Source organism: Perca flavescens, chromosome 5 (assembly GCF_004354835.1).
Source record: "Perca flavescens isolate YP-PL-M2 chromosome 5, PFLA_1.0, whole genome shotgun sequence".
Lineage (NCBI taxonomy): Eukaryota > Metazoa > Chordata > Actinopteri > Perciformes > Percidae > Perca > Perca flavescens.
Window position 1 is genome coordinate 6,449,655 of NC_041335.1, and position 19,526 is coordinate 6,469,180.

Sequence of the window (19,526 nt, forward strand, 5' to 3'; positions counted from 1 at the left end):
ATATACATACAGGCATATTTATTTTATTTTTTTCTGCTAGAGTCTGAACAGAACATGGCAGAGCTAATATAGCTCTAAAACTTTGAGTGTGTATAATGTCACACTTATGCAAAGTTATTGCTGAGCTAAAGACCAACAATAATGTTTCTGACGTCAACCAAACCCTAACCCTTGATATAAAAAGCAGTTGGCCCATGAACTAGTGGCTGCCTGCTGTCTGGTATTCGAATGTCTGGTTGTCTGTCACTGTCAGGTATCAAGGTAAACCTGGGATGGTTTTTCACTCAGCAGAACAGATGCAGAGGCTGCAGCACCTGTTTCCTTTAGCTGCTGAATAAAGATAAAGTGTAGGAAGATTAAAGAGTTGATGTCTGATGTTCCAGCCCCTTATATGACAATTATTTCCCTGTGCAATAAAGAGAATTAGGTAGCAATCATCTCTTTGTATTCCTCTAGTTTAAGATAACTACAGTCAGTGCCCCTTATTACCCAGGCCTGTGCCAGAATCAGACTCGAGAATAATTCCTCTGGATGATTTTACCTTTCAACCTTAAAGGAGCTGAATGTTTGAAACTCAAAAGATAGATTTGGGGTTCAGTATTAAACCTAACCTGTAATTTATTCAATCACATAAAGCACTTTATTCTAGGCTGTTCTCATGAACCAATTGTACATATAGCTATGAAAAGTAATGCTCTGTAATTCATATTTATTCCACATATTTATTACTGTATGCCCCACATTCACTGCCGCAAAGATCTGAGCAGGGAGGAGGTCGAGGTGGATGGACGGGTCCTGAAAAACACAGAGCTTTCAAGCGGGGGAGCAGAGTTTGTGTCCTGGGAGATGTTTAGGGGGAAAACACAAGACTTTAACCCAGGAAACCCAGGTGTTTGTGTCTAGGGAGTACCACTTAAAGGTGCAATTTGTAATACTGAAAGCTAGTGTTTGAAATACTTACTGCAGTACAATTTCAAAATACTGGAGAGAGTCGTCTCCCCCGCCACCTCCAGCCCAGACTCGAAGTTCACGGAGGTTGCCAGGCTGAGACCGCAGCATCCTCAACAATGTTGCTTGACGCTTGTCTCACATAGCCAGACATTACTTCACAGCACAGCGGAGTAACGTTAGCTAACGTTAGATGCTGGCTATAATGACAGTCATAGAAGCCCGTGCTCACACAGAGCTCTGTACCCAACTGACAGACACACTTTTTCGTCACAGAATTACGGTAGGAACTGCACATGGTCTGGGAGTGTGAACAGGTGCATGAGTTTTGGAATAAAACAACATCAATAATATCTGATGTGATAGGATGTCGAATTCCTACTGACCCGATTGTTTTCTTACTTAATGACGACAAGGTGTGATTTCTGTTTTGTTTTCTTGTATTTTGGTTTGTTTTGTTTTCCTCTAGACCGTGGGGGGTGGGTGAGGATTTTGGTTCCGTTCGATTGTGTTTGTTTGTTCAATATGTTGTGTTAAAAAAATACAAAATAAATAAAAAATGTATCATAAAAAAAAATGAATTATGGTAGGAACCACTAAAAACAACAACCTCGCTGTCCTCTCCACCCGACGAACAGACACACTTCCTAGGCTTAGAATTACGGTAGGAACTGCTAAAAATGAGAGTACCTTACCGTTCTCTCCACCTGACTGAACACACTTTATTGGCTTAGAATTACGGAAACTCACGGTCATATCTTCCCAATTTACAGCCTCCTTCTCTTGGCTTAAAATAACTCACCATTGTCGGCTCTTTAGTTAATAGGTATTTTACTGTTAAAAGACAATGAAATGATGATTTATAATGTTTACTCATTATTAGTAATGTTATAATTAATGTTATTTTATCATTAGTTAAGTGTCATATACAATAATAAGTTCATAACTTCAGATAGTTTGGTAATACTTTGTCAGTGGTTAATAATTGTTTTGTAAACTGTCTATAAATATTATTTGAATGGCTATTATAATGTTGCAACTAATCCTTATAATAATAAGGTAATGATTAATAAATGGTTTATAAATCATCAAGTAACATTAATTTGGCCCCATTAGATCTTTATTTGGTGATCTATAAAAGAGATGATTATTTTATTATTTGAGCACTGATAATAGCTCTAAATAATGTTTATAGATGCTTTACAAAGTCTTTATCAACCATTAACAAGGTATTATTTTCATCAGATGCAACTTTACACCAGACATCCAAATTATGTTTACTGACGGTTCACAAACGATTTCTTAATCATTTACACAAAGTTAATATATAAAATGTTTTGATGTGAAACAATAAACTTTTAAAATAACAAATTAAAGCATAACTAATAATTAGTAAACATGATTAATTATGATTTTGTTGTTAGTTAACAGTAAAATAATTATTAATTTAAGTTTAATTAACTATCAATTTACCATTTATTAGCGATGGTTATTATAAAGTGTTACCGACCAACATACAGTGTAACCAATCAGAGAGCCAAAGGAGGTGGAGGAGAGTTATACTCAGTAAACATAATACAACTTTGTTTTTGCCACATGGCATCGTTTTGTCATTGATTACATGCCACTTAGCAACACAGTAATACAACAGAGACCTTATTTCTTGATATTGATTGATTTCAATATTGATCGATATAACACCAAAGATTCTTTGATACCTTAGAATAATGTTTCCAAAATTGTTTCAGTGGTTCTAACTCGTTCGAATGAAACATAAGAATAATGGTAATGGTAACAGTAATGAACAATTCCGCTTCCAACCTGCAGGGAGACCGCAGAGGAAAAGTGCTTTGCTGTAGCTTTAAGGTTAGCCTACTATAAAGGTGCTGGTTGACAAGTAGCTAATGCTAATGCTTGGTCTATAACGTTAGCTAATTCTTGGTGGGTAACATAAGATTACAACTTTGTTTAACACGCTCAGTTATTTTTAGTATGATTGTTTTGATCACGGTTAACAACTCTGGGCTAACCCACAAATTCATCAGTAACGTTAACTGTATAGATAGACGACTAATCTAATGGTAATTTAGCCAGCTAGCACACCCCTGTCTGTCTGCCTCACTCTCCCGGCGCTGCAAGGCTTCAGTCGGGATGAGAGCTGACAACAGCCCCGGCCCGGGGACACATCCATGGTCAGCCCCCAGCCAGCTAGCAGCCAGCCACTATCATTACAGCAATCCAAATCCGGTCAGCACTTAACCCCGGTGCTAAGGAGGCTAACGGCAGTTTACTGAACCGTCGGGAAACATACCAAGTCAGAACAGCATTCGTAACGTTACACCTCCGTTAGCGTTATTGGTGTTTATGACAAAAATCTCCACCCCTCCCCCTTTGCTTTGAGCCTTCTTTATAGTTAGCAAAATGTATCCAACAACGGGCGATAAGGCATCAAAACGACTAATACTAATAGTAATTTAAAGATGTGGGAGCATTGGATCTGGACAGGAAGGATAACTCTGGGAGTTGGAAGGGGTGTGTCGCGATTCTGCCTTCTCACAGGTTCGTAGATCTGAGTGTGGCGATTTCGGTTTCATATCGCATTGCTACAGCCCTAGATACCAGACACCATAACGCCTGTAGAAAAACTTGCACAGACAGTTCTGATCCAAACACGCATGTGTGAAATTACATGCTATGTGTGCACCAGCGCCCACAGAATGCATAGTATAATTTAGGCTTCAATCAGCATTGTGTGAACTCATTTGGCAGGGGCTTGAATGTTTGACGTGTGTGTATGTGTAAAAGTTCCGCTCTAGCTTTTAATGTTTGTCATTTTCAGTTTGCCTATTGTTGAATTAACTTTTAGCTATATATAGCTCCCCTATGATTATGCATCACCAGATTACATCCTGGCTGAGTTCAAATTCTATAGACTGTGTGCCAGACATGTTAAAATGCTCTGAAAAGTGACGCATGCCTTTGTTGCGGTAGACCCGGGTTCGATTCCCACTGCGATACATCAACCAATGTGTCCCTGAGCAAGACACTTAACCCCTAGTTGCTCCAGAGGCGTGCGACCTCTGTCATATGTAGCAATTGTAAGTCGCTTTGGATAAAAGCGTCAGCTAAATGACATGTAATGTAATGTAAAAGAGTAAGCCAGGGTTCGTACACCTTTTCCAAGGTCAAATTCAAGCACTTTCAACGTCCATTTTAAAACTTTTTCCAGCACCTTACACCACCGTAAAATATATACCAATACATAGTCAAAATTATGATTTAGTGTTTTTGTCACATTAAAAGACATAATGCTAACACCCAAAATTGTGTTTCGTAATAGCAGAAGGATTAGATATTTAAGCAAAACACAAGTTTTATTTTTCAAAATGTGGACTTTGCTTGCTATCTAAACTCCCTGAGTCAATGTAAAAACAATTACCCCAAACAAAATCATTCAACAGGTTCACTTCACTAACCCTGAGTTATCACCCTCTCTTCATGGTTCATAACGTAACATACAGCAAGACAGCAATGGTGAGGAGCACTGAGTGGGAGGATTTGAGCCAAATGACATGCAGCTGGGTCATTCTGTGTCAAAATCCAGAAAACAGTTGGTGCACCCTCTTAGATTTTGCTCAAAGTCTTATGCTACCCTTAATGTCAGTCTTTTCACACTTTCTTCCAAATCTAGGGCATGCTGTACAAACTTGTAATGGTTAAGTCATATTGACATGTTTGTCTTCCACCCTACAAAGTTTGGGCTGCCTCTGAATTAATGTCCAAATATTGCTTCCCAGATAATGTGATTCTCAGGCTGTAAAACTGAAGTAATTTCAAGGGCTAAAAATATGAAGACATAGGATTTGAACAGAAATATTTTACAGGCCTTGGTTTTGGGACACATTCTTGATATAGACAAGGTTTGAACAAATTCTGAGGCAATGCAACAACAACCTTTATACCATGGTCTGGGTGAATACTCGATTCTGATTGGCTGCAGGGTGTCCAAAAAAAGTGATGTAGGACACCTACTAAAGGAGTTCTGGTGAAACTGACCGTTTACTGTTCTAATTGAATGCGCTACATTAAATAAAAAAGGAAATGTGGATCCGTTATTTCCAACTCGTCCTTTGAATATTTTCAATTCAATTTTATTTATAGTATCAAATCATAAGAGTTATCTCAAGACACTTTACAGATAGAGTAGGTCTAGACCACACTCTATAAATTCCAAAACCCCAACAATTACAGTAATTCCCTCAAGAGCAAGCATTAGCAGTGGCTATTGCGACAGTGGTAAGGAAAAACTCCCTTTTAGGAAGAAACCTCGGCAGACCCAGACTCTTGGTAGGCGGTGTCTGACAGGGCCGGTTGGGGGTGTGATGAACAGTGGCAAATAATAGTCACATTAAAGATAATGGAACAGTGACTTCAAAGGTCATTGTGGAAGTTCATGTCACATGTGTCATACTGAGTAGTGCAGTCTCCTATACCGGATCCTGACTACTCTGTGCTTATGAACATCAAAGCAGGGCGTTGCGGGATGTAACGTAGCGCTGCACCACAGGATGGCGCTAACACATAACCTGCAAGAAGTAAGTTATACTACCCCTCTGGACTGACTTTGTTTCACAGACAATAAGGTTATCTCACATCCCTTTCACTGTTCAGGTCGCTCGCTACTTCAGGCTGAGCCGCTGCGGCCGACATCGCGGATGAAATTGTTCGTAAAAGTCGTTATATTGTTTTGGGGACAATGACATGGCTGGATAGCTAGCTTGTCTTGTTGTTCAACATACTGTCAAATTATTTTTCTGATTGCCAACTGTACACAATGTTATTGACTTTGGATCTTGCTAGCATAGTGTTAGCTTTCTGGCTCATAGCTAAACAGGGTTCTATCAGCTGAGCGGACTATAAATATCTCCGGTTGCTAAGGGAGGCAAGTCAACAACGTTTGCATTGCATAAGAACCTAATGGATGGGAATGATTGTTCCAGGTATTAGTTAAACTGTCAGGCGTAACTAGATAAACAGAGTTATTGTTGGGATGAACTTTAGATTTCGATTGTAAAACAAATTAAAATATGAACTAATGTTTTATAAATATGTTATTTTGCAAGTGACCATGGTATAAGCGGATTAATGCCCTTCGAGGTGTCCATTGTCAGGTATTAATGGACACCTTGTCGGGCATTAACCCTCACCCCCAATTTCCACCGGCTGCGTAGCGGCTGTGGATCTGCTCCGGAACCGCAGCAGAGTCATTAGGTTTCCATTAAAGTCAATGTGTGTATTTCCACTGCAATGGCTGCGTTCTGACTCCGGCACAGCTCCGGGGATACGCAGTCCTCCGAAGCAGATAGCCAGAGCATCTATTTTTGCTGGACGCCGGAGATATCTACAGCAATTCAGCACACGGCAGATAGTGCGGGACAGGAAGTCGAGCACAGAAACAAAATAAACATCTGGTTTGTTTTCAAAATAAAATACACTGTGCTCACGGTGGATCATATTTCCCTGCACTACACCTTGAAAACACAGCACAGAGTTGTTTCCCCTCTACTCCTCTGGTTGGAAACAAACTGTTGTTGGTTTTGTGGTTCTATTCTATGTGAATTCGCGAGATCTTGTGGGTCCTCGTGACTACAGCTGTCAGTCATGGCCATAGGCGTGCCGCAATAAATCCGGACCTGGTGGGTATTGATGGATGGCGGAGCACGCAGCCGACACGCAGCGGAGTCAGTCCGCAGACATTCTGCCGAATTACAAATCCCACTATAGCCACGCCAAGGCCCGCCCTTCAATAGCATTTATTAGCCAGGTGTCCATGATGCTTATGCAAGGTAATGTAAACCCAATTGTACAGGTCCTATCCCCTGACCAATCGGCAATCCTAACCTTAACCACTCAAGGTGAAATGCCTTACACCAACCGATCGCGCTGCTTCCTAGGGCGGTTCTTGGCATGGTGGCAGATCATAGTCACACATGCACAAGCGAGCAGGTTTAATTTTAGGCTCTCCAACATTTTATTTCTCCATTTAATAAACAAACTATTCAGTCAGATAGGTATTTGTTGTGAAAGAAATACCGTTACAATTTCAAGCATTTTATCCAAAATTCAAGCACTTGTCAAACTTTTAAAACACAACATCAAAATTCAAGCATTTTCAGGAATTTTAAGCACCCGTACGAACCCTGGTAAGCTAACTGTAACAAATGCCAACATTGCTAATGCTGCAAGTATGTGTTGTGTACAGTGTCTGTAACAAGGACAGTATGCCATATATCCGAGATGTTTGGATCTTCTGAGTAAAGCAGCTGCTGTGTTTTCTGCACTTGATGGATACTTGGAGGCGACAGGCACAGAGGGTGGGAAATGTCATAAAATATGGACGCTTGGGCAGTGGCTAAGGCTAAGTAGGGGACCAACAGCATTTGTTTTGGCCCTTGTTTTGGCCCCTTAATCCAGCAATGCTTACATTTGAATGATGTACTGTGCTCTAAAATGTAACAATTATATGCATCAGTGTAAGAAATAGGGATGTACAAATTGGATATGTTGGACTGGTAACGGTTCTGATATTGACAATTAAGCGCATCAGGTATCTGCCATGAAATTTGCAAGCCACATTAAAACACAGTTATTGCGTTTAGTTTTATAAAGTGATGCATACAGATTTTAAATATGGGTAATGAGCACCGATACTGGATCAGTACTTTGTATCTGCAGATACCCAGACTCGGAATTGATATCAGGAGAGAAAAAGTTGGATTGGTGCATCTCTAGTAAAACTAAAAGTTTAGAAAAATATGTTTTGTCTTCCCCTATTTGCTTTAACCCCTTAACGCAGACTGTCGCTAATTTGCATCAAACCCCTTCCATTCCGACTGCAGGCGAGATAGCGTGTGTATTCCCCCCAGTGCCAGTTTGTTTACATGCGATACATACCTAGGAACCTTTTGGATGCACTGGTTTCTCGTAGGACCGGTCGGAGTGGGAGATACATCCTGTTCACGGAAGCGAAATTAACCCTAAACCTAATCCTACCCCTAAACCTAACCCTACCCCTAAAGAAACTACTGTCAATGTTAGGGAGTAGGAGAGTGTTTTCTTTCTTGCCGTTGTCAAGATCCATGTATTTATCATTTACAGTTTAGAAGTTCTAACAACTTTGTGACATGAATGAAATCTACTATGTGTTTTATTAATTTTACCATTTTGTAAAAGAATTTTACCATAATGCCTAATGCTAATTTGCATCATACCTAAATTTATATCTATTCCCTATGCTATAGACAAATTAACAATCTCAATTTAATTTAGCATCAGCTTGGAGCCAGAAACACACATAATATTTTGTTTATATAATTGTGAATAAATTCAGGCGTCAAGAGGTTAATTTCTGAAATAATTAACAAAATTATCTTTGAGAAAAAGACACCATTATCTCTTTTAAATCCACTGCAGTGATAAACAGGGAAAAGTGCTTAAACAATCTGTCCACATTAGTGTCTTAATGGACTGTCTACCGCATATTCATTTTCCATCCTATTTACAACTCTGCAAACATTACAGTTCTCACTGTTACAGTTAATAAAACATTTCTTCTTTACACTATTCACTTTGAAAAGACTTTAATCACACAGATCTAAGAGTAATGGACTCTTAACTCACTTAACAGTTATTTGCATATTATGTGAAAGACCAAAATGACTTAAAGTGGAACTATTTTTTACTATGCTTTTCCGTATTTTCTGTCATATCTATAATGTTATAATGTCGGATATTTGAAATAATGAGGTAAACGTGTTTCAGAGAAATCCCTGTGAACAATCAGATTTTCAACTGTTCTGAATGCTCCGGTTTCAACAGTTTTTCTACTGCTCCAGGGAGGAACTACTGGATTGTTTTTTAAGCTAGGGTTAACATTGTACCATGTAGCTGCATGCTAACAACAGTAAAAAATGTAATCTTGGCTGCGAATATTGTTAAACTGTCCCCAGTTACGGGTCAGATTACTCCTGAAACATTTCCAGTTATGTAGTATTTGGTTTAAAAGCCTTTATCTGTGATTTTTGACGGTGAAAAGTGCTGCTATATTCTGTTATTGTTCATTGGTAACTGGTAGCTGCATGCTAATGCCAGATAGCTGTAATCTTGGCAGCCAGTGTTGGTCATTTCTCCCCAATTTCAGGTCACATTACTGCCGGAACATGTCCCGTTGTGTAGTAATTTGTTTAGACGTCTTTATCCGATTTTTAATGGTAGAAAGTGCTGCTCCATTCCATTCCAATCTTACGTTTGCCTACTGCTAAATATTAAGTAGCTGCATGCTAACGCCAGATAGGTGTAATCTTGGCTGCCAATGTTGGTTTTTTCTCCCCAATTTCAGGTCACATTACAGGCGCTGACCAATCAGAGCAGACTGGGCTTTTTCAGGAAGGGGGCTTGAAGAGACAGGCGCTCCAACAGAGGGTGAATACAGGTGCAGCAGCCATGGGCTATTATAGAAGAATTATGTGTTTTTTGAACATTAAAGCATGTAAACATGTTCTGGTAGAATCACAAAATACAATTATGAACCTGAAAGTGCTATATAATAATAATAATAATAATAATAATAATAATAGGTACACTTTAAGAACAGAAGAATCAATTTTACAGTGTGCTGCAAAATAAGGATATATTTTCTCATAGCTGCACAGTGCTGAATACACAACAACAATATGCAGACCCCTGGATGACGACACCTCTTCCTTTATGGGAGCTGTTGAATATTTCATCACATCTTCAGAGTCAGACTGCACATTTTTCAGCAAGTTGGGAGGTGTACAACGCTGGAGGTCAGGGAGAGGGAATGGCAAGAGAACAGAATTAAGAGAGGCAAAGATGAAAAAAAAGAGCTCCAAATAGAGGCAATGGTGGATGCGTTCTCCAGCAGCATCAGCATCAGCATCCCCTGCCTCCCCTCTCTATCCCGACTGCCTGGCTGCCCGCAATGCCTGCTGCGGTCCCATTCTCTTCTCCACAGGCTCACAGAGCTGGTTTTGCCTGATAGGATGATTTGCCACTTCATTACTAATTGATAATCGCCGGAGAGAAAAGCTAATTAGCTCAATTGCTGAATAGTGCAGCTAGCATGCTGACATTTTCAGCCTCTCCATGACTGTGTTGATGTTGGCAAATCCATCTCCTCCTTACACAGTGCATCACAGCCATAGAGCAAAAGAGATGAAGCCAAAGATAGAGATGGCTTCACGTTAGTGGAAAGGTGGAAAGGAGACTTTGGTACAGAATCCTGCAAGAAGCTGACTTCAGAAGAGTGATCATGCCTTTACAATAAAATAACAGTAATAATTACTGTTTTTAATTTACTATGTTTGAACAACCCACAGTTTTTTTTCAAGCAACACCACTGACTGTCCTTAACTAGTTCACAAGTCTTTTTTGGAAGTCCAAGTCAAGTCTCAATTCTTTGAGCTTGAGTCCAAGTCAAGTCTTAAGTCTTTGAGGGGAAAGGTCAAGTCAAGTCTCAAGTCTTTTGCCATGAGTCCAAGTCAAGTCTCAAGTCTCTGGCCATCTTATCTGTCCCTAACACTGTATTCCTAAATCTTATGAATTCAAAGCATGTCCTGTAGCTACCATCCATACAGTACAGCAGTGGTTCCCAACCTTTTTTCCTTGGCGCCCCCCCTACTCATGTCTAAGAAAAGCTGAGCCCCCCCCCCCCCACCCAAAACCGAAGTTGAGGTAACTCTCGAGATAGAGCCTCTCTTTCTTTTTTGATACAGAGGAGTTATCAGCACTGTTTCTCCGGCATGTTTCATTCATAAAATAGTGATGCCGTGGCGGCAGGAAAATTGAGGATACAACAAAATATATAGTTTTCATACAGACTTTTGTATACATTAGATATTCTAGTGTATTATAATTTGTTTAACATGTGCAAAACATTTTTTTTTACCTCAACCTCAAACCAGATAAAGACTCGCGCCCCCCCTGTGATCTTTGCCGCCCCCCCTGGGGGTGCCCGGACCCCAGGTTGGGAACCACTGCAGTACAGTATCAAAATCAGTTGTAGGATAACTTTATGGGGTCTACTGCAATGCAATCTGAAGAAACACAAATTAAGAACTCTGTTTCAATTTATTTAACTGTATTTTTCAACATTTTGGTATCTGCACCAAAGAATACATGTTTGTCTGTGTTAGTAACTGGCTGTAAAGCCCAACCTCATCATGCATGACATTTTTCAGTGTTCAAAGTGTGAGGAAAACATCTGTACTGAAAGTTAATACACCAACCATGGTGCAAAAATTGCTATTTAAAAACAACCTGGTGAAATATTAACCTAAGTCTGTCATATGGATGGATACAACTAGATACAATTTGGCTGTTACCAGCATTAGCAAAACACTTTGCGATGGTTAGCTTGTTACCTGTGACGATATATGCTAAATTTAACGTCTCTTTCACATTAGCAAGTTACTGACCTGTCTGGGCATTTTGAGATGCCTGATGAATTTCGACGTTGTTGATCCAGCATCATTTATCTTGGTGCCACACACCTTGCATGTAGCTGGTCGCTTAATGCTGCTGTTTACAAAGTTATTGAAAGCAAAACTAATGACAAAAGCCACAACTCCGGGAGGACTTGGTGTCGCCATCGTCAATGCATTTATGTGAGTGTGCGCACATAGGCATAGCGCATGCGTTATGTTGCACATTATGGCAAAGGGCAGGGGACATGCGGCCTGCATACATTTCCCCAACGTATATGCGCCAATAAAAGAAAATAGAATTAAATGAATGAATTTAGATTTAAAAAGCAATAATTGCATGAAAACAGGATGTTGACAAGTCTCGAAGCTCGAGTCCGAGTCAAGTCTGAAGTCTTTTGGTTCGAGTCGCAAGTCAAGTCTGAAGTCAGCTGTTTGTGCGACTTAAGTGCAACTCGAATCCGAGTCACTTATGCTCTGCTCCTGATTTTGCTTCGTGCTTGTCTTTGTACTGTTTAGCTGGCTGTCTTTTATTTTTCCAGGCTTGCTGTTTCCTAGTGTGCACTGCATCCACTGTAGTTTTAATAGCATGTGTAGCATCTCCTCTCAGATCTGTTTGTTGCCGTTTAATGTCCTCCAATGTCTGACCATATTAATGGATTTTGCCAGATCCAGCCTGCTCTCCATCTGCATTTTCTGTGGAAGCACATTGTCTCTAATGCCTACTATGATCCTGTCTCTCAACAGTTCATTGCGCAGTGCCTCATACTCACAATCTTCAGCCAGAGGATATAAAGCAGTTATAAACGAGTCTGCAGATTCGGATGGCCCCTGAGCTCGCTGGTTAAATTTAGCTCGTTGGTTAATCACATTTTTTTTTCGGCATGAAAAAGTTTGTGAAGCCGTCTTTGACGGAGCTGTATACCAGTTTCTGTTCAGCGGTTAATGTTAGCCCTTTTAACACGTCATCTGCCTCGTCCCACATGCAATATATTAGCGTGTTCACCTGGTTAGTGTCTGATGACTTATCCAGGTCGCTAGCCACTCTGCGCTCAAACCATCTTACCCACTTTTCCCAGTCTTGTGGCTTCAAAAAGTCGAAGATTAATAATTTAAAACAAAGTATTAAGGTGCTTTAAAATAGACGTAAAGTAAGTAAAAATTAGCATAATTTAAAATTGATTGTAGATGTGATCAATTTAAGCAAATGACAGCTTCTTGCAAATCTTATTTTGCTCTAAGATAATTTTCTGGCAACTAATATATGTTTTTCTAGAAGACTTATACTGCTTAAATGGACATAAACCCTCATACATGTTGGTGTATGCAATAAAGAACTACCTAACTAACTTCTTGAAAAGGTTACATGGCCGATTACGGTATACTGTATTTAGATGTGTAAGATACGAGTACAAGAAGCTACTATCTGAATGTGTTTCTCTTCATGTCATTATTAGTATTATTCATATCTGTATTTGGATTATATGTATATATTATAAGTTGCTAGAAAATAATTGGCTTCATTTTCTGAATTAAAATGTACCATCCACTAATTAAATCTACTGCTATTTATACTCCTCATACATTTATCTATATGTTTCGCTGCCAACAAAATAATATATCATTAACCATGTAAATGAATAAATCTAGTAAATACATATGAATTCTACCTTAAAAAAAAGAAAAATGTAAGCATTAACTGAGTCTAAATAAAAGCTCCCACACAACGCATTAGCTTTGCACAGTCAAATAATGTATTCATATTGATATATTGGTATACTCTACGTGTGGATATGTATATGGGTGTATGTATGTAGAGATGCATATCCATATACTGATTTATCTCATGTATCACTGAACAAAAGACATGGTACAACTGGGTTGGGACTCTGTTGGAGTGGGGTTTAAAAGTCTCAAACACATTCAGTTCTGTACAAATTATATCATTGTTTGTCTAATATAATTGCTTAAAAGAAAAAAAAAAACTATACTATAATGAACTATATATGCTGAGTAGTGATGTTGTTCAACCATGGGCCAAATGTATTGTACCTGAAATAGACATCATGAAACCTCAATAGCCAACATGACAAAGCTGAACTGACTGCAACCATTCAATTTGCCCTCAACCAGCCACAGCACACCTATGGTTATAAAGCACCAATCAGGCCTGGAGTTAGGGGTCTGTGTCCAATCAGCTGTGAGGACTTGTTTCTCCCATTCGATGCAGTCACGCGCCAATACCCTTTACAATACCTCTGGGCACACTCTGCTCTTCTGGCAGCCGGCCCTCCACTAGCTGGAATAATATTGTGTAATTGTTATTGACATATTGTGACTGGGAGAGGATAAGCAAGAATGTTCTCTCCTCCTCTTCTTCTGTAAAATTAACAGCTTGTGACATGCTAGTGGACTGCAGAAGGCATCAAGCTGACAGCTCTAGTCAAGAGGGCTTCCAGTTCGAGGACTCACAAATGATCAGAATTATTTCTATTTGTAACGCTGGTCTCTCTCACTAATCATTATTACACATCACATCATTGGCTACAGTGTCTGACAAGAATTACCACTTAAACATCCTTTACATCAGTACAGAAAAATACTTCACACATCTACAACGTGAGACAGGTACATCGGAAGGGGACAAGCAGGTCAAAAGTTGCAAAGAAAACTACTGCTCACTGTCACAAAAATATATAAAGTTTAAGAGTAGGCAATGTTTTGATACTAGACCATCGTTATTTTTCCAAAAAATTATGGTCAGACATGAAGTTAGACAGTGAGCGGGAGTTTTCTTTTCAACATCCTTTACATAACATTTTACCTGTTCTCTGACAGCGACCAAGGGGTAGAATAGCAAAAAGTAAATGATGATAAGTTTTGCTAAGCTGCCCTGATATTTGTTACGTCAAATGAACAGTTAATGTACAATGTAAAAGTCTCGTCGTAAAGAACCCACAGAGAATTACCACCAGCTCACCTCAGCTCTACAGAGCGTCAGCATCTTATAGCACATTGTTTTGGATCTTATAACCCCTACTGTTTTTGGTTCAGTCTCAGTGCTCTCATTAATCACACTGTTCACTGCAGCCCCAAACAGCGGACAGACAACTAGCTGGTGAAAACAGTGACGTATTTAGCAGCTAAAGAGACAGATATTTTTCTTATGAGTTTGATGACAACAAAAAGGAGGAATAAAAAAAAGATGAAAAAGATTGCCAGAAACACAACTCCAAATGAATGCTAATGTAGCTCCATGTCTGATAGCTGTCTAAATTGGGAGCTGTTTGCTAACATATTAGCACCATTAGCACATTTAAGACCAAACCAGAGCAAGAAGGAGAGGAAATATTGGGATAATATTTGCTAGGTGGGCAGAAAAATAACTCAGAATGAATGCTAATGCTGCTGGGTGTGTAAATATGCAGTTGTTAAAAATATATATGATACTGTAATGTTGAATTTACAGCTTGTTACACTGTCCCCAAGTGGCCAAATCTAACTTAATATAACTTAATACACCTCCAAATGAGGAATTTCACCTAGGGTTATTTTTGGAATAGTCCCAAATGTGTCCCCAAACTATCAAAAACAGACAGGTCAAAAGTTAGGGTCAGTAGATGGCAGCACCCCAAGAACCAGCAGGGTGTCAGGGTCTTGCTCAAGGACACTTCAGCTAGCTTTAGCCTGCCTGCTGACAAGTGGCTTGAATCATAATGATCACTTTATTAATGGATGGCTTCTCCTATTGAAGTACATTGTACTGTGGATGAGAAGCTCTGGGGTCAACATGACTGTGTGTCATTACTTAACACCTGTCATGGCTGTTCCATCCAACACGGTTGCCAACATCTATTGATACATTTTTTGTGGTGGCCAGCACGAAATGGTCTATAGGGAGATTAACGGGGAAAGCAAACGCCACACCCCGGGGGAAGACGCCTCACACGCTGGGAGACGGCCACGGGTGATGCACGACAATAACGGGATGGCGAACGGGGAAAGCAAACGCCACACCCCGAGGGAGGACGCCTCACACTCTGGGAGACAGCCGTGGGTGACGCGCAACAATAACGGGATGGCGGAAGTTGGGTTAAGGAAAAAAAACAACGGGGAAAGGACGCCTCACACGCCGGGAGACGGCCGCAGGGAACGCACAACAACGGGACGGTTAACGGGGAAACAACACGCCACACGCATGACGCGATCCCCGGCCTCGGGGGTGAAAGTCCGGAATTGTTTGACTCATCCACCACCGCATTTTCGGCATTTTCGGAAGACATATGCTTCCCATTTAAATACATTACTTTACATTTTCGTGCTGCCCACCACGGAAAAAAACGACAAAAACATTCCCGTGAACACGTATCAATAGATTAAATAACATGACCATTTCACGTACTGCCATGAGACTGGGTTGTTCCATCAGTCACTCTACATAAGTGTGAGTCTGACATAGGTCACAACAGAGACACCTGTCCTGTCCGATAACCTGGCTATATATGGTTTGTTAACACAGAACCATCTGAGAAGGCGTCATTGGAAACATAAAAAAATACCTGGCAAATGATTGGATGAACCATCTGTCTATCAAGTCTGCTGCTTTTCGAACACAAACGCATTGTTTGAAGCCTGACAAGCTGGAGTGCTATGTGATCCCGCAATTCTCGCGTGATCTTGTGATTTGGTAAAGAATTAACTTCAGCCGGACATTTTTTCACAAGACAAATTTTTATCAAAAGGGCCTCACTACCAATATATGCATGCACTTTCTTGGTGCCTAACTGCTCCAACTTAAATCCTACATTTAAACGTAGAAGTTATTAATTTGACTTAGAATTTATTAATTTAATTATTATCGCCACTGTTCATCATATCCCCAACCGGCCCGTCAGACACCGCCTACCAAGAGCCTGGGTCTGTCCGAGGTTTCTTCCCAAGAGGGAGTTTTTCCTCGCCACTGTCGCACTGCTTGCTCTTGAGGGAATTACTGGAATTGCTGGAATTGTTGGGGCTTTGTAAATTATAGAGTGTGGTCTAGACCTACTCTATCTGTAAAGTGTCTCGAGATAACTCTTGTTATGATTTGATACTATAAATAAAATTAAATTGAATTGAAGTTGCCACCTTGCAGTCTAACAATACATGGAAAAGAGTTTCAACCAAATTCTGTGATGCACTTCATATCACTAAACAATAAAAAAGACTACAACAGTCAGAATATATAAAAGTATTTCATGACTTCAACAGTGCTCCATACCTTTCATCTCTCCCATGTCCAGGGTCTTGCCCAGCTGCTCCAACAGGTCTGCTCTAGCAGCATTCTTCTTGTGCTTTTTGCCATCATAATGTTGCTGAGCCATGCCTGGGTTGTTGAACCAGGCGTTGCATAGCTGGCAGTAGCGGTCAGAGTCGCGGCGCTGTCGCGGGGAGGTCATTGGAGACGTTTCTGGGGAGCTCTTGACAGGACTGGGTGATGCCTCTGACAGAACAAAAACAAAACACACAATTGAGGATTGCAGGGATTTATTCTGGTTTAAAAAGAGACACGTGCCTCAGTGAATTGTTTTTTATTTGCCAACCCAGATGTAAAAAACTGTGTAAATCACCAGTAGGACCAAATCATTTTTCACATTCACACACTCGCACATGAAGCAAAATGCTTGCACTGTAGAGCTCAGATGTGATTAAAGAGAGCAGCACTGCAACATTAGCAGGCAAAACACAATAGGAGTTCAGGAAAGGAAGAATCCGATTTTGATTGGCTTTATGTTAGCCGACACCGATCTATTAAAATATGCCTGGATCGAACCGGATACTGATCCCCAGGATGGGCTCGGAAGATCCCACCAAATTTATGTTGTTTGTCATGTGAATTATACTTTTAATGACCAGTGCTACTTAACTATCATCCTGCTACCGTATTATGTCTTTTCACCTCGCACCGTAGTTGAGTTATTTCATTCTAAGAATTGCTGTTGGCCATTTAATACAATGTAACTCTTGCAATGGATATGTGAATATGACAGTGTTATATTTTTCACATGGAAATTAAAGGGGTGATAGAATGCAAAACTGATTTTAACCTGTCATAGAATAACGACAGTTCGGTGGGTAAATAGGACATACATAGAAGCTCAAAATCCCATTGACACCTCTTTACTATGAAAATCTCATATTTTGAAACTGCCGCTTAAAACGGGCGAATCTCAACAAAGCTGGAAGTTGACGTCAACCTCCCAAGACCTGTAACCTTGTCACGCCCATGGGTGTATTAAGAGAACAGTCACGCCCCAACCTTTACATAGGCTACACAACTGACCTGAGATCAGGTAGTCTTCTGAATCTAGCTAGGTCACGCAGATCTCTGCTATTCCATTACAAAATTCACTTCTGAAACTTTTTTATGCAAGAAATCAACTATGTAAAGCTCAAATATGGGCCGCTTTACAAAAATGGATGGCTAATTGCAAATTTTGTCTGACTGTGTGTTGGAGTTCAGCGGCCGGTGCTGCCTGTGTTGCTGCCTCGCCACCCGGCCTGCCTTCCTTCACAGACCCCGGCCTGCTATGAGGTACTTGCATCCCACAGCACTCCATACCCGCGCAAAGTCACAGTCTTTTGGGCTAATGGACTACCAAATGCCCCTGCCCTGACAGAGCTCCAGGGCCTGCAACTCCCCTCTTCCTGCTGTGTGTTTACTGAGTCTTACCAGACTTGCAATTGGTCATCAATTTTCGTATAAACGGCCCATATTTGAGCTTTATATAGTTGATTTCTCGCTAAAAAAAGTCTCAGAAGTGAATTTAATAACGAAATAGCCCGATAAACAATGTATAATTTTGCAGTGTCTGAAATATGATACTTGCTGTCGAGTCTCCCATGTGTTTCTATGTAGTTTGCTCAAACCAATCAGCACGTAGCTCATTCTGCATATTCATGAGCATACCATATTTGGAAGGAAAGCTCTTGTTCCAAATAGAGCCATATTCACAGGGTAGTTAAGGGCCTAATAAAATAGCATTCGGGCAATTTTCAGCCCAACCAATGTTACATACCCTATTAGGAGACCTTAAAGGAGAATTCCGGCCAATTTTTACGTTAATCTTGATCGCTATAGCTACGCGAGTACTTTCGATAGAAAAAACCCCGACCCGAATCAGTGCAGGTAACACTGAGAAGCTGCAGCTACGTACTACAAGCGTCCCCTGAGCTAAAACGGCAGTGCTCGGGGCAAGTTTTAGAGTGCCTTTGTGCCTCTTAACAGACACAAAATTCAATTAATATGTCTGTGCCACATGAACAGGGCCCTTACGTGTCAACAAGATGCGTTTTCAACTCAGACATTGTTTAAATTCACCTACCCTGGTCCCTGTCTCGATCCTGCCAGTAGCTAGCTTGCCCTGCTAGCTGATAGCCGTTAGCTGCTAGCTGCCGTTTGGTGAGTGTATTCAGACAGGCTTCTGTGATAATCATCCCAAAAACAATCCACGGAGCGGTGGTGGTGTGGCTATGTCCTCCAGAGGACAGGTCATGTCATGTCTTGAAGTGTATTCCCCCCTAAAAAAAACAATAGTGCGGTAGTAGCTGTTAGCTGCTAGCTGCCCTCCGGTGAGTGTGTACAGCCAGATAGCTGTTAGCCGTTAGCTGCTAGCTGCCGTCCGGAGAGTGTATTCAGCCAGGCATCTGTGCTAATCATCCCAATAAAAATCCACGGAAAAGTACTCGCGTAGCTATAGCGATCAAGATTAACGTAAAAATTGGCCGGAATTCTCCTTTAAGGAACAGTATAAAATACCCTATATAATCATTCTATCACACCTTTAAGGAAGATGGCCACCTGTCAGTTCTCTATTCAGGAAAAACACTGCTTAAGAATAAAATAGTTTTACTGTGTACTGCTTTAAAACATACATATTTTACACATTTGTAACAAGAATGCAGACTACTAATGGCATGTCAACACAACCTAAAAACACAAGTTGAGATTTGTAGCCAGCAGACAGAGAACAATGTAAAGGTTTTAATGAGCACTCATCAGCAGCAATGTCACAATGACTGCTACTGCAGCCC

General features: G+C 40.4%; 1 protein-coding gene across 1 annotated transcript in view; it reads right to left on the bottom strand.

The window, feature by feature from the left end:
* The window catches only part of zmat4a (zinc finger, matrin-type 4a), a 238,844-nt gene that overhangs the window by 64,839 nt on the left and 154,479 nt on the right, over nt 1–19,526 (bottom strand). The window contains exon 5 of the mRNA XM_028578250.1: nt 16,714–16,935. Within this exon, the coding sequence (XP_028434051.1) occupies nt 16,714–16,935 (222 nt within the window). The remainder of the gene's footprint in view (nt 1–16,713; nt 16,936–19,526) is intronic.